At 42.1% G+C, this 15,758-nt stretch overlaps 1 protein-coding gene across 2 annotated transcripts in view; it reads left to right on the top strand.

Annotated features, from left to right (window-relative positions):
• The window catches only part of LDLRAD3 (low density lipoprotein receptor class A domain containing 3), a 120,390-nt gene that overhangs the window by 31,156 nt on the left and 73,476 nt on the right, over positions 1-15,758 (top strand). For both annotated transcript variants that reach the window (XR_014220602.1, XM_082226534.1), the window contains exon 2: positions 433-579. Coding sequence is in view for 1 of the 2 variants with exons in the window: in XM_082226534.1 (XP_082082660.1) it covers positions 433-579 (147 nt within the window). In the remaining variant the exon portion in view is untranslated. The remainder of the gene's footprint in view (positions 1-432; positions 580-15,758) is intronic.

Below are 15,758 nucleotides of genomic sequence, written 5' to 3'. Positions count from 1 at the left end.
AGTTTTCTGTTTTGGACGTGCTTCGCAAAACAAATTTCCTATGGGCTTGCTTCACAAGACGACAATGTCTTGCGAGTTCCTGCTGGTTTTTTTCCTCCCCCCCCCTTTTTCTAAGCCGCTAAGCCGCTTATCAGCTGATCTGATCAGCAGATAAGCCGCTAATAGCGCTAATAGCGCTAATCCGCTAATCCGTCAATGGGCTTGCTTCGCAAGACGAAAAAACCGCTAGACGAAGAGAATCATAGAACGGATTCTTTTCATCTTGTGAGGCACCACTGTATTCTTTAAGGCAGGCACTGCTGTGCCATTCATGGAAGGGTCTTTGATTCAGTGGGTGTCTCTACTAATGGAAAAGGGGAGCCAGCAGTATTGCTTTAGATGTGAAAGCAGTTTCTGCATATGTAAACACTGCATTTTATCTTCTTGTTGCAGAAGGCCAACAGTTGCCTTGGAATAACTTCACAAATGAATGTAATATTCCTGGAAACTTCATGTGCAGTAATGGACGTTGCATCCCAGGAGCCTGGCAATGTGATGGGCTGCCAGACTGCTTTGACAAAAGTGATGAGAAGGAATGCCGTGAGTGTCCTCTACTTGATTGCTACCTTTCATATTTTGAATAGCAAGACTCAGCCATGTAAAAATCAAATGCATTTCAGGGATTAGTATTCAACCTGTGTTACCATACTTCTTATTGGTTTGTCTAACTGAAGTGACTGTTCACTTCTTGCTTGGTGGCAGTACAATTTATTGTAGGTTGACGAAGACAATACCTTTCTGAAGGGCACTGTGAATTTTATTGCTGGGCTGGCAATTAAATCTGCGTTTTCTCTATCCAAATTTGTCATGAGCAGATGCAGTCTGTTTGAATATTTTCTGTGGCTTGAATTTGCCCCATGTTTCAGTTTAACTCGCATAATTTCTAAAATTCTGGAACAGGTTTACCATATTTTTCAGTTTGCATCTCCCCCTCCCGCTCACTTTCCTGGTTAGTAATGCACAAAAGCAGATGAGCTTGCTGAGTGCAATACCTGCAAAAAGTGATCTGGATGAAATAGTGTAATCACATGATTTCACAACAAAAACAGAAGAAATGTGGATCAGTACTTCCCTGTAAACAACATACAGTAATTCAAAATCTCCAAATGCAGAGAGCAATTCATTTATGCAGAATTTCACAATCATACATAAATAGTCTGGTAAGTATTAGCAAAGTTGTACATGTGACTTTCAGTCATAATGCTTGCCTATGTGAACATCATTGTTCCTATAAATTCTGTGTATTGTTCTCCACAAGACTGCAATCCTCAGAATGTTCTCAACCCCCTCTTACGCCAAATGACGAGGCTTAGAGCCACTCCTATTCTCTGCTCTGAGGACCTAAGTTTATGACTCTTATCATTGGGTCCAAGTGAGAACAGCCTTCATTTCCACACTTCCTTCTTAGAAACACAGTAACAATTTTCACAATTGACAGAACTTCAGCTTGAACTTAGAATGCCTTTTCTGCTTTTCATTTGTCAAATAAATGCATGTGGTCTTTGGTTAAATCTTTGCAAAAGGAAACTAAGACCCAGCAAGCACCATGTGTCTTGCAAACACATTTTCTAAGTTCTATATTGGCTGTTTAGGCAAAAACATTCCATGGCACCAAAACCACTACTGTGATGTAATGTTTGTTGCCTAAAGTTGTGTGGCCCTGATCGCCTGACAACAAAGAATTAACATTAACAGCAAAGAGTGGATTGGATTTCCTTTTTGGCTTACAATTGTATCTTAAATTAGGTGTTCTGGGATTGTCATTATGGGACCTGGGATAATAATCTCTGGCCAAGTTTAGGTGTAATTCAACATTCTTTCCATCCACTGTATGCAAGACCAAATCTTATCCTTAAACCCAGTGGAATACATCTCTCTCTCTCTCTCTCTCTCTCTCTCTCTCTCTCTCTGCGTGTGTACTCAAAAAGAGTACTCAAATAAAAAAAAATAGTTTTAAAAAAGAGTTCTCAAATATATTTTTATTTTGCTTTTCATATAATTTTGTTTACCTCTTCTTTGCATGCCACCTACTGCCTTGAAAATAAGCAATTAATGAAGTGTTGCTGAACAGACTTCTTTTTTGCTTATGAATAAGTCAGTAATAGTCTGCCAGTGACCATAGACTCAATTCACAATATTCTTTTGTCACTGAGAATAAACTGGATCCACAAGGTTTTGGTAGTAATTAATATAGTATCTGCCAGTAAAATTTAAATAGCTGCAAAACCTCAGTTCATAAAATTCCTTTCGTCAGTTGGATTGGGTTAATGTCTTGGGATTTGTCAATTGATGTTTTTGGAGAACTATGATCCCCCCCTTTCTAGTTGTGTTAGATTATTAAAATATATTAGCTAGGCCATTTTTCTTTCACCCAAGCAGAGATAATCATCCTTTTTTGTTTTGTTTTTCCTTACCTTTGTCTGCTAACTTAACTGGTTTCATGAATAAATTTTAAAATAATGCAAAGGAAAAGGAATCTGGGAAGCAGGTGATTCATTTCCTGTTATGCCCTATAGTTGACAGGTGAGGTACATGTAAACAGAAGAGACCGTGGTGATAGATTTCAGTTTTAAATAACTCTGGAGGGCTGCAGACTTTCATTTTAATTTATTTTATACCCTGACTTTCTCATTACAAAATGATGGCGTAACTTGCCTTACAAAATGGAGAAAAATGGCAAGAGCTCTAGCACTGAGTAAATAAAATCAATGGGAAGAAATCAATCCACTGTTAACATGCCAGAAAGCCCAGAAAATTCAAGATGTAAAACTAGTGTTGTGAAATTAAAAGACTGTTGAAGGTGTGTGCTCCAAGTGGGAAGAGCATAGCATACTTTGGGTGCTGCACGACAGCCCTGCTTTGTAACTCCCAGGATTTTATTTATCGAGTAGGGTGACTGGATCAGACTTTCCTGTGTAGATTGGCTGGAGGAAGATTTAGATAGCAAAAGGCACTGCTTCCATTATGTTGGGTCCCACTGTGTATGGATTTAAAGGTAATAATAACCAGCACCTTAAATTGTGCCTCAAAGCTAATTGGCAGGCAGTGTGATCAACTGCACTTGAGTCTTTTGCGCTTGACAACTTGCTCCCCACTCAGGAAAACTGGGGAGCATCATCTGTAGTTCTGAGCAGTCTCTAAGGCTAGCCCCTTGCAGAGTTTTAGAGAAACTAATCCTCACACTTACAAATTATACATGATGGTTGCAAGGTTTCTGTTAGGTTGTGGGTGAACATATCAGACGACACAGAGATTCTTTAAACAGCTCTGAGAGCCAGTGTGGTGTAGTGGTTAAGAGCGGTAGTCACGTAATCTGGGTAACCGGGTTCGCGTCTCCGCTCCTCCACATGCAGCTGCTGGGTGACCTTGGGCCAGTCACACTTCTGTGAAGTCTCTCAGCCCCACTCACCTCACAGAGTGTTTGTTGTGGGGGAGGAAGGGAAAGGAGATTGTTAGCCGCTTTGAGACTCCTGAAGGGGAGTGAAAGGCGGGATATCAAATCCAAACTCTTCTTCTTCTTCTTCTTCTTCTTCTTCTTCTTCTTCTTCTCTTGTTTATTCACAGGCCAGAACAGAACTGAACTGAAGGGTTCAGTCAGCCTGCTTATATAGAGCTCCAGTACAACGTAACTGTAACAATTTTCTAAAACTATCCAATCACTGAACATCACTTTCGATCCCTTATTTGCATAACTATCTACAGTATCCCCCTGCTGGCCCAGGGTGAGAACTTCAGTACATAACAGTTTCCATTTAACAATAAGGGTAGAATTGGCATATAAAATACAGAGGACATAAAATAGCCATGCTTCCATATTCTGTTTGCACTACCAGAGGCAGTATGCCTTGGAGCAACAGTTGCTAGGAATCACAAGTGGGGAAGAGTGGTGTGGCACTCAGGTCCTGCTTGTGGGCTTCCCAATGGTCACCTGTTTGGTCACTGTGAGACCAGGGGGCTATTGGCTTGATCCAGCAGGCCCTACTTAAGCCCTGCAAGACATCTCCTATGATGTAGAACAGCATGACTTTCTAGGACTATAAAGAGAAGGAAAATTTAGAACAAGCTTAAGGCAGATTCCCACTTCTCACATCAAATAAGACAGGTGGTCCAGTAGCATTTGATTGTAGCTTGTGCAGATTCTGAGAGTGCAGTCGTGTTTATGATAGGAGTCACTACAATGTCCTATTCATTTGTTGCTAAAATCGTGACCTTTAGGAAAGAATTTCTCCAAAATGCATTGGGCCTGGAATACAGTTCATTTTCAGCACCTGAACTATTTGCTGTCTCACTGACCCCCCCCCCCGCCAAATCCCACAGTTTATCCTAAACCCAGATGATCAGATAGGATCTTGGCCTTTGTCTGCAATCTGACTACAGAGGATTAAGAAAATCCTCTTGAACAATTGAGGCTTAATGCCTAATGCATATACTGTCATCTTGCTCAAAAACTGAACTTTTGAGACTGACATATATATATATATAGAGAGAGAGAGAGAGAGGTAGTAGTGGCACCCTCAGTTCCTGAAGAATAACATTAACATCAAGAAACTGGGCACATCTATCTCAGCATGATTTAACTAGGCAGTATTGGCAAGGGTCTTCTTAAACGAGCCTTCTTAAACGAGCAATGCAAAGAAATAGAGGAAAACAATAGAATGGGAAAAACTAGAGATCTGTTCAAGAAAATTGGAGATATGAAAGGAACATTTCGTACAAAGATTACCACAATAAAGAACAAAAGTGGTAAGGACCTAACAGAAGCAGAAGACATGAAGAAGAGGTGGCAAGAATACACAGAGGAATTATACCAGAAAGATATGGATGTCTCTTACACTCCAGGTAGTGTGGTTGCTGACCTTGAGCCAGACATCCTAGAGAGTGAAGTCAAATGGGCCTTAGAAAGCACTTCTAATAACAAGGCCAGTGGAAATGATGATATTCCAGCTGAACTATTTAAAATTTTAAAAGATGATGCTGTCAAGGTGCTGCACTCAATATGCCAGCAAATTTGGAAAACTCAGCAATGGCCACAGGATTGGAGAAGATCAGTCTACATCCCAATCCTAAAGAAGGGCAGTGCCAAAGAATGCTCCAACTACTGCACAATTGCACTCATTTCACATGCTAGCAAGTTATGCTTAAAATACTACAGGGCAGGCTTAAGCAGTATGTGGACCGAGAACTCCCAGAAGTGCAAGCTGGATTTAGAAGGGGCAGAGGAACCAGTGACCAAATTGCAAACATGCGCTGGATTATGGAGAAAGCTAGAGAGTTCCAGAAAGACATCTACTTCTGCTTCATTGACTATGCAAAAGCCTTTGACTGTGTCGACCACAGCAAACTATGGCAAGTTCTTAAAGAAATGGGAGTGCCTGATCACCTCATCTGTCTCCTGAGAAATCTCTATGTGGGACAAGAAGCTACAGTTAGAACTGGATATGGAACAACTGATTGGTTCAAAATTGGGAAAGGAGTACGGCAAGGCTGTATATTGTCTCCCTGCTTATTTAACTTACCGGTATATGCAGAATTCATCATGCGAAAGGCCGGGCTGGATGAATCCCAAGCCGGAATTAAGATTGCCGGAAGAAATATCAACAACCTCAGATATGCAGATGACACAACCTTGAATGGCAGAAAGTGAGGAGGAATTAAAGAACCTTTTAATGAGGGTGAAAGAGGAGAGTGCAAAATATGGTCTGAAGCTCAACATCAAAAAAACGAAGATCATGGCCACTGGTCCCATCACCTCCTGGCAAATAGAAGGGGAAGAAATGGAGGCAGTGAGAGATTTTACCTTCTTGGGCTCCATGATCACTGCAGATGGTGACAGCAGCCATGAAATTAAAAGACACCTGCTCCTTGGGAAAAAGGCGATGGCAAACCTAGACAGCATCTTAAAAAGCAGAGACATCACCTTGCCAACAAAGGTCCGTATAGTGAAAGCCATGGTTTTCCCAGTAGTGATGTATGGAAGTGAAAGCTGGACCATAAAGAAGCCTGATCACCGAAGAATTGATGCTTTTGAATTATGGCTGGAGGAGACTCTTGAGAGTCCCATGGACTGCAAGGAGATCAAACGCATCCATTCTTAAGGAAATTAGTCCTGAGTGCTCACTGGAAGGACAGATTGTGAAGCTGAGGCTCCAATACTTTGGCCACCTCATGAGAAGAGAAGACTCCCTGGAAAAGACCCTGATGTTGGGAAAGATGGAGGGCACAAGGAAAAGGGGACGACAGAGGACGAGATGGTTGGACAGTGTTCTCGAAGCTACAAACATGAGTCTGACCAAACTGCGGGAGGCAGTGGAAGACAGGAGTGCCTGGCGTGCTCTGGTCCATGGGGTCATGAAGAGTCGGACACGACTAAACGACTAAACAACAACAACAACATTGGCAAGGGTCAGGTGCACACACAGAGGTTGAATTGATCTAAGCAATAGGACCAACTGATCTTCTCTGATGGTCTACACTCTGCAATGAAACTGAGTACAGTCGTACCTTGGATCCCGAATGCCTTGCTACTCAAACTGTTTTGGCTCTCAAACTGTTCCAGTTTGCGAACTTTTTCTGGAACCCGAATGTCAGATGCGCCTTCCACACCTTCCGATTGAGTTCAGGAAGCTCCTGCAGCCAATCGGAAGCTGTGACTTGGTTGTTGAATGTTTTTGGAAGTTGACTTGTGGAACGGATTCTGTTTGACAACCAAGGTACGACTGTATTCAGTTAATAAGTTTCTTGTTTTAGCCAAAGGCCATGACAAACTTGTAGCAACAGTATAAATAAAATAATACATATATCCATAATATGAGCCACCATCCATGATACAAAGAGAGAGAAGTTACCAGAGAAATTAGCAAACACAAATCCAACTTGTTTATGAAACTGAGTAGGTTTTGCAACATTATATTTGCAACACTGTGGGATTCCCCTCCCCCAAAAAGAAACATTAAGATCTGTAATTAAAAATGTAACTAAGTATATGACAGATCAATGTTACTTTTTATAGAGAGCTACTAAAATGTATCTTTTCCAATTGCAATAATTGGGGCACTTCTTTCTGTACTTGTTCAACTTTTTCCCCAGCTCTCCAGGATGTATTCACATGTATCTCTTTAAGGCACTGCTAAATCCAATCTGGTATTAGCTCTTTATTAACCGGCTTAATTAAGTTAAGCTGATTCCCCACAATCTTTTGTCCCTTATGTCATTGACTGCTGGGAAGCTGCCCCTGGAAAAGCAGTGTGTAGTCTCCATTCCAAAAGGGGTAACTTAACCATGGATTTCTGTCTTGTATGTCTGGATGAATTGGTCCTTATAGTACAGCTACAGTGATTATAAATTTGCCTCTAGACAATTTGTTGTGTTGGTTATTATAGACTTAAACACCTCTTCTGATGAAAACTGCTGTGAATGTAACCAATAGAATTTTAGCATTTGAATAAAACGGGTGAGGAGCCTGTGACCCTCCAGATGAAATACTACAATTCTATTGAAGAATATCTGGGCCTGACCTGCAGAGCGGTCGGAGATTAACTTGAGGCCTCAGCAGCCTGGAAGAGCAGTGGTATACAGGTCTAACAAAATTAATATATTTAGAATCACGTATACAGTTCTGTAGAGTTGGAAGAAGTTCAGAAATGACCCAGGGATTGGAGCTTCTTCCCTATGAGGAAAGGTTGTAACGTCTGGGACTTATTAGTTTAGAGAAAAGGCAGGTAAAAGTTGATTAGTTGTTAGAAGTGTAATAAATTGTGCATCACATGGAGAAAGCGGATAGAGAATTCTCCCCCCCCCCCATAACTCTAGTACTTGTAGACATCCAATGAAACTGAATGTTGGAAGATTCAGGAAAGACAATAGAAAGTACTTGTTTCTGTTGCACTATGTTGCACTATAGAGGGACGCGGGTGGCGCTGTGGGCTAAAGCCTCAGCGCCTAGGGCTTGCCGATCGAAAGGTCGGCGGTTCGAATCCCCGCGGCGGGGTGCGCTCCCGCTGCTCGGTCCCAGCGCCTGCCAACCTAGCAGTTCGAAAGCACCCCCGGGGGCAAGTAGATAAATAGGTACCGCTTACCAGCGGGAAGGTAAACGGCGTTCCGTGTGCGGCTCTGGCTCGCCAGAGCAGCGTTGTCACGCTGGCCACGTGACCCGGAAGTGTCTCCGGACAGCGCTGGCCCCCGGCCAATAAATGTGAGATGGGCGCACAAACCCCAGAGTCTGGCAAGACTGGCCCGTTTGGGCAGGGGTACCTTTACCTTTACCTTTTATGTTGCACTATGTTACACCATAGTTACACTATGGAACTCACTCCTGCAGGAGGCAGTGATGCCCACCAACTTGGATGGCTTCAAAAGAGGATGAGATATATTCATGACAGGAGGGATAATGCTACCAGTGCCTACTAGCTGCAAGGGTTATCCTCTGCCTCCATGGTTTGAGGCAGTATGTTTCTGAATATCAGTTGTGGAAAACTTTAGGAGGTAAGAGTGCTGTTGTACTGAGGTTCTGCTTTTGTACCACTAATTGGCATCTGTTTGGTTACTGTGAGAACACAGGGCTAATCCAGGAGGCCCTTCTTGTGTATAAGTTACATTAGCTGTACTCTTCTAAGGCATGACACTTCTGAAGTCTTTGGGAGTATCAGGTTTATGGCAGAAAATATTTGTCTGGGTCACAGAATCCTTACAACACCTATCCCCAAATCACATTATTTACACTAGAAATATGAGTCCAGAAGCTATCATTCCTTGGTTCACAATTTGCAACTAGCGGAATTGGAATTGTAGAATGGAAGGAGTGGGCCAACATTACATAACTAAATTACTAAGTCGAAAAAGCTCAGTAAAATGGACAGTTAGTCAGTGGCCTGGTTTATACATCACACTAAGCCAAATCATAGCTTGGTACAAGCAGGTGGGTTGGGGAGACGGGATTGCAGCTGCTTTGCTTAGGTAAGTCATGGCTTGACTTAGCTTATTGTCCAAACTCAGACTTGTGATATCACTTTTTCCAGACTAACCACAAGCTATAAACATAGTTTGCCCTGCGTTTATGGCTGGTGGTTTGTACAGGACAGCTAAACCATGAGCCTGAGTTTGGATGACGCACAAGCCATGCAGTACAGCACAGCAGCAGAACAACTGGGATGGAGCACTTTACATATTTGTGCCAAGCCATGATTTAGCTTAGTGTGCTGTGCAAACCAGGCCAATGTACGGCAAATCCTCATTAAGTGCTCCTGGGTGTGCCACTTCAGTAATCCACTGTACAACCCTTCATTTCTCATTGTTCCAATGTTGGTTAGTTTGACATCTACTGTGTGCCCCTCTTGAAATAGAGAACCTCTTAAATTCCTTTAAAGTAGCTGTTGAGGTGGCTGCTACTAGCCAACACAGTTGTGAAAAGTGTGTAGCCCTGGTGATTGGTTTTGCATTTTATGAAAGCTGCTTGTAGTAGGCGGAAAAGAATTGACCCTAGGTGGCTTTCTTCAATAGAAGCCAAGATTACTCCTGACACATGCAAAATCCCAAACAAAAGCCTGGATAAATTGAAGGAGCTGGAGGAGACTGTTAACGCTCTTGTTTCTGAAGTCAGTTCTGGTCCCAAGCACATTGGCCAGGCATTAGTCTGCTTGTTCATCCTGCATCTGTCAGTCTGCAGTGAGAGGGCACCGAGGAGAAGAGGACCAGTCTCCAGGTCTGACTGCTGATCACATACACAAAAATAGGAAAGTATGAAAATAAGTGTTAGGGAAACTAAGGTAAACCTGAGGGAGAGGATTATATTGTGAAATATATTTTGTTTCTCATTTTGCTAACAGTATCTCTGGAACAGCTGGGAGGTGTTTTCCCAGAGTCCCAAGCACACATCACATCGGTGTTTAATTGTGAATCTTGTCTTTGGCTTCACTGGGAGTAGGATCCTGATCATGCTGCCATATTTAATTTCCCTTTGTGTTCTGTGTTTCATTCTTTACTCCCCCCACCCTTTCTTCATCAAATATAATCTTCTTCTGTCTAAAATAATCTAATAATATGTGAGCATTGAAAGTGGCTTTTGTCAGCTAATGAGCAACAGCTACTTAGAGAGTTGGTAGGTTGCTGCCTTTGTCAGCTAACGAGCAGCAGATGGTGCATTTTCAAAGTATGGCACATCATCCTAGCTTACTGCCTGACACGATAGGAGCCAAAATTAAAGCTGTACCAAATATCCAGACATTTCTGATTATAACCCCCCCCCTCCACCACCACCTTGGGGGAGAAGAAACTTTTTTCTGCCAGTGCTGTGTGCTTTCAGAAATGTGTCTGTAAACCAACAGTGACACCCAGTGACCAGCCACGTTTATCTTTGCTATGCATGACCATTGCATTTAAAGGTTAGAATAGCTAAGCAGAAATGGACTGAATACTAATTTGGTGCTTAATTTTGTGGTGCTTTTAGTGTAAGAAGGAAGGAATTTGTGAATGCCTTCACTGCAATCTGTTCTTGGAATATGAAAATAGAGCAGACTTTATGGCATTGTAAGTGGTTTCTTAAATATTCAGATTAAAATGAATAGTTGCTGATTCACAATGCACCTGAAGACTGCTTTGTGGGAAGAGTGGGTGGCATGTGCACAATCTGTTGCTCTCAGATTCCAGGGTCTTCAGCCTGGACTACACATCCCTACTCTACTGTTGCTTCCTTCGGTCATGTGGTGATTCACCTATGGCAGCTTTGGGGAACTGGATCCTTCCAGCAGACTGGATCCTCATCTCCACACATCTTGCCATTCACCAAGTCTGACAGGTAGGGCAGCCTAGCTGTCAATCACCTGACATCACAATGATGACCTGTGGTTCGAAATTAAACCATGCTGGCAAATATGGGGGTGCAGTGCTTCCCAAGAACCAACTGGTTTTTGGTGCTTGGGAACAGCGGCACAAGAATCTTTGCAAGCACAGCCTGCAAAGCACCTCCTTCTGTCCAAGCACCACCTTTACCTATCCCATTTCTGGCATCATATATGGCTGTGATTTGTCTAAAATGGCCCGGTGGCCAAATGGCGAAACCTGGCAGGCCTAATTAGGCCCATAGACCAGAGGATCCTTATCCCTGACCTTTGAGCTTGCTACTCTGAAGGTACAAAAGGAGGCCTTGGCAAGCCACATGTAGTCTGTGTTTTGTTGTTGCTGCCTTAGGGGACACACTGAAAACCCCCAGAAAAGGGTCCTGTTAGAATACTCCCCATTAAGAAGTTACACCAATGATCCATCTAGCCCAGTGCAGCAAGGCAGTGCTGGGGTCTTTTACCCACACTACAGTAAACATATGAGGTTCTAGTTTAAGAAACTGAGGTTCAGACCTTCAAGAGAGCATCCTGGAAATACTGCCTGTTTCAAATGCAGGGCTACCTAGACAGGCAAAGACAGGCAAAGACAAATGGGACAATTTCATATATCACAGGTCTACCAGTGACTAATAGCTACATGGATTTTTCATGTTCGGAGGCATTATACCTCTAAAAATCAGTTGCTAAGGGATAAATAATGGAGGTAGACTATTGCTCTCAAGTTATTTCGTGATCTGGTATGTCTGGCCACTGTTAGAAATGAGATTTTGGATTCCATGGCCTGTTTGTCTGATCTAGCAGGTACAGATAGGTAGCCGTGTTGGTCTGCCATAGTCAAAATAAAAAAATTCCTTCCAGTAGCACCTTAAAGACCAACTAAGTTACTTCTTGGTATGAGCTTTCGTGTGCATGCACACTTCTTCAGATACACTGAAACAGAAGTTGCCAGATCCTTCTATATAGTGAGAAGGTGGGGAGTGAGAAGGTGGGGAGGGGTATTACTCAGAAGGGTGGTGGGAATGGGAGATTGGCAGATAGCTGAGATGAGCCTGTCGTCAACAGGTTCATCTCAGCTATCTGCCAATCTCCCATTCCCACCACCCTTCTGAGTAATACCCCTCCCCACCTTCTCACTATATAGAAGGATCTGGCAACTTCTGTTTCAGTGTATCTGAAGAAGTGTGCATGTACACGAAAGCTCATACCAAGAACTAACTTAGTTGGTCTTTAAGGTGCTACTGGAAGGAATTTTTTTATTTTGATCTAGCAGGGTTCTTCTTACCTTAGCCTTGTCTAGCTTTATCTGCTCTGTCAGTGGTTCACCATTGACTACAGTGGGGGTATTTCTCAGCACTGTGAACTGATTCCATAACTGCAAGCTATGAACCACAAAGCTGGAATCGCTCACTACTTCCTGTCCAAAGAGCACCATTAGAGCTGATTACCATTTATTTCAAAGTGTTCAATAAAACCACATACTTTCATGTCTCTACACTTAGCACTTGAAAATTTGCTTCTTCTAAAAATGTTGGACAAATGTTCCCAAGAAGTAGGAAGAGAACTCTACTGAGTATAAAATTGCTTGCAGATCAACCAGGTTTTTTTTATCTAGCTCTCATGCCGTGACAATTAATAGTCTGGTTGAGCAAATTCCCATAGAAAGTGCTCCTTTTACTGACTTTCAAGTGCCCTCTGTGTTTATAGTATAATGCTTTCTTCACCTTTTGATTGAAGAACCACCAACCAGGCAACATCATCTAATGCTCTCATTGTCACTGTATACATTTGTAACAGGTTTTGCTGCCTAACAAATTCACAGAGAAAGAACATAAAGAAAATTGTACTAATTATATACACAATGTTATCTGAGAAGATGAATACAGTATTAAAGGTTTAGTCTGCAGCCAGGAGTTTTGATTGTTGTACTGTTAAAAGTACATCAATACCAATTTTAGCTCCAAATTCTGAATTAAAACAGAATAATTTATTCTTGAACTATTGATATAACTTATTAAAGGGCACATTTACTGAAAAGGCCACAGGTGAGTAGCGTTTAAATATATTTCATATTACAAAAACTTGCAACTGCTTTTAAAAAACATTAAAGGAGATATGAAAGCACTTAAAATTAATACATTCTGCCACTTCTTGTCAAAAGGAAAGCCTGTTTTAAGCCTCAGTCCCTGTTACTGTAACAGACCAGAACCCAAACAGCTTCAATGATGTAAGCCTCATCTCCATATCCTGTACAAATGTTGACCTTGTAAAGAAGCAACTGGTATGGAATGAAAACCAACTAGCCATAAGTAAAGTCTGGAGAAGCCCTTGTCATCTTTGCTGTCTGGACTTCAGATTTTAGAAGGAATTATTGCCCTGGGGAAACGGCTAAGATCACTAAGTTTCAGCTCTCATGATCAAAGTCTCTTTCCAAACACACACCATTTTTTATGCAAGCTGAATGTTCCCTTCCCTTTAGTGTACCTTCAGGACCTTTTTAAAACAGGAAGGGGAACATCAGTAGAGCTTGCTACCCCAAAGGAAGTGACTTCTGCTGTCCTCCTGCCCACTTTCACTGGACTGGATATCCCAGTATTGCCTTGAACTGACACTTTCAGGAGGATTCTGAATAAGCTGAACATGTAGGGACACAGTCTAAATGGATTCAGTCTTCATCAAGCCAGGGACTATTAAGGCATAAAGCTTCCAATAATGAAAATGTTTTTGAAATCAACTGCATCATTAGAAACTTAAGGGCCGGAGCTTACATTCTACGAAGGATGACAGTAAGCTTTTGGTATCCTATTAAATATCGCCTATTGTTGGTTCCTTAAATGCTACTGTTAGAAAAGTCCCCCCACCCACCAAACTAACTAAACTGTACCTTAGTCATTCTCTGCTACTCAGGACTACACTGTGCCATCCCCCAAAGGTTGTTGAATTCCTTAACTGGGACATGGTACTTTTGTCAATCTCCTTTCTCTATAAAGCTAGTAGTAGTAAAGCAGTTTACATAGAATCACAGAATTGTAGCGTTTGGAAGAGACCACAAGGGTCATCTAGTCCAACCCCCCCCATGCAGGAATCTTTTGCCCAAAGTGTGACTTGAACCCACAACCCTGAGATTAAGAGTCACATGCTCTACCTGCTGAGCTATCCCAGCTGCATATCTCAGGCAATATTTGGCTTAAACCACCTCTTTAAAAAGAAACACTGAATAATATTAAACAACCACACTAGAAGAAAGTGAAACTGCAAAACGCTTTCTCTGATAGCTACTTATGATCTTGTTTGCAATTATTATGGCTGATTTTGCTTGGAATTATCCACACAGGAGTCAGAGGCTAATTAATCAATTTCATGTACAGAAACTCATGAAGGGCATTAAAGTAGCTCAGTCTACTCTTCTAGAAATGCTAACCTTGAGCACTCATTTACAGGTCTAGGTATTTTGTTAGGCAGAATAAGGATTTCACTTGCTAAGAAATGTGGCTTCTGTTGCAGTAGCAACATGTGAAAACACTGGGGATTGTCTAAAGCTGAGCCTTCCCTAAACAATTCAGCAGTAGCCTAGGAGTCAAAGATCAGCCAAATAACATCTGCAAAGAATGTTGTGGCCTTTTTATAGAGCAACAGAAGTTTGGCTACAATCTGCACACCTACGTGGAAGGAAGCTTCATTGGAGCAGTGGGATTTACTTCTGAGTAAGCATGCTGTGGCTCATGCTGTTTTTATTATCCTGCTCTGTCTGAGCACAACATGAACACTCCCAATGTTGATGGCTGGAGAGGGTTAGGATGCAGCATTGGTGAGTTTCCCTTGGCCTCCACTGAATGCCATCACTAGGTGGGTAGAGGAGGTAGTGTCTGCAGGATGGAAGCCTTTGCCTGGTTGGACAGAAAGCTGCCACCCGAAGTAAGTTTCAAAATGGGATGTTTCCTAGGCAGGCTGTGGATTTGATGGGTCCTGAGGCACCTAAAAAAAGAACACAGGCTGCTGATCTCCTGTGCCAACCAACCCTTCCTGTCATTTTCCACTTGTCATAACTCTGTGCACAGTACATTGCCTGCAACACTCTACAGTGTGTTACCTTGTTTAAGATGGAAACTGTCTGCCATCTGCTCAACTTTAATAAGAACGATGTGCAGTTACAGCAGAAATGGCCATTTGCCAAAGCAAATTAGCAGCATTGGTCCAAGCAGAAGATGCTCTATTGTCACTTAATGGGATGGTCTATTAGAAGCTGGAGTGCATGGATTTCGTATTGGAATGCCAAGATTTAGAATGAGTTCTTCCTGTAGAAAGAATAAATGGATAAGATTCACTTGTAATAAAGATCTGGAGAAATCGCTGTAGCTCTGTTGGTTAGAGCTTGCGGCTGATAATTCTATGGTTGCAGGTTCAGTCCCCATATGGGACAGCTGCATATTTCTGCATTGCAGGGGGTTGGACTCTCCAATTCTATGATGGCTCACTAGAGCAAGTTAGGCATGTCATGTTGCTGCAAAGATCCTGCATTCAGCACATTGTGGTGACTTTATGATGGATAGGTTTGGTTTCTATGAATCCTTTCCCTTCCAGGCCATTGTAAGGATCTAGTGGTTTTAAAGCATTGTACAACATACTAATCTGCGACAAAAATGAAATTGTGCTTTATATTGTTGTACGTTGAGCCTGAAAGCTTTGAGGCTTCTATTCACATTTTTTATTTGTTCTGTGCTTGTTTGGTTCAGTGGTGTTGAGGAAATATGAAACCCATTTATGATCTGAACTGGGGAGAGAAAAGCAATGCCAAGTGTTAATAAAGAAATTAATAGCGTGAGAAGATATTAAGCCCCAAATGTGTCTTCAGGAAAAAACAGCAATGATAAACTGGCTGCAGCAACACCA

This window comes from Podarcis vaucheri (assembly GCF_965113315.1).
Source record: "Podarcis vaucheri genome assembly, chromosome: 1".
Lineage (NCBI taxonomy): Eukaryota > Metazoa > Chordata > Lepidosauria > Squamata > Lacertidae > Podarcis > Podarcis vaucheri.
Note: the sequence above shows the minus strand (reverse complement) of the source record. Positions and strands in the feature narration are given on the sequence as shown.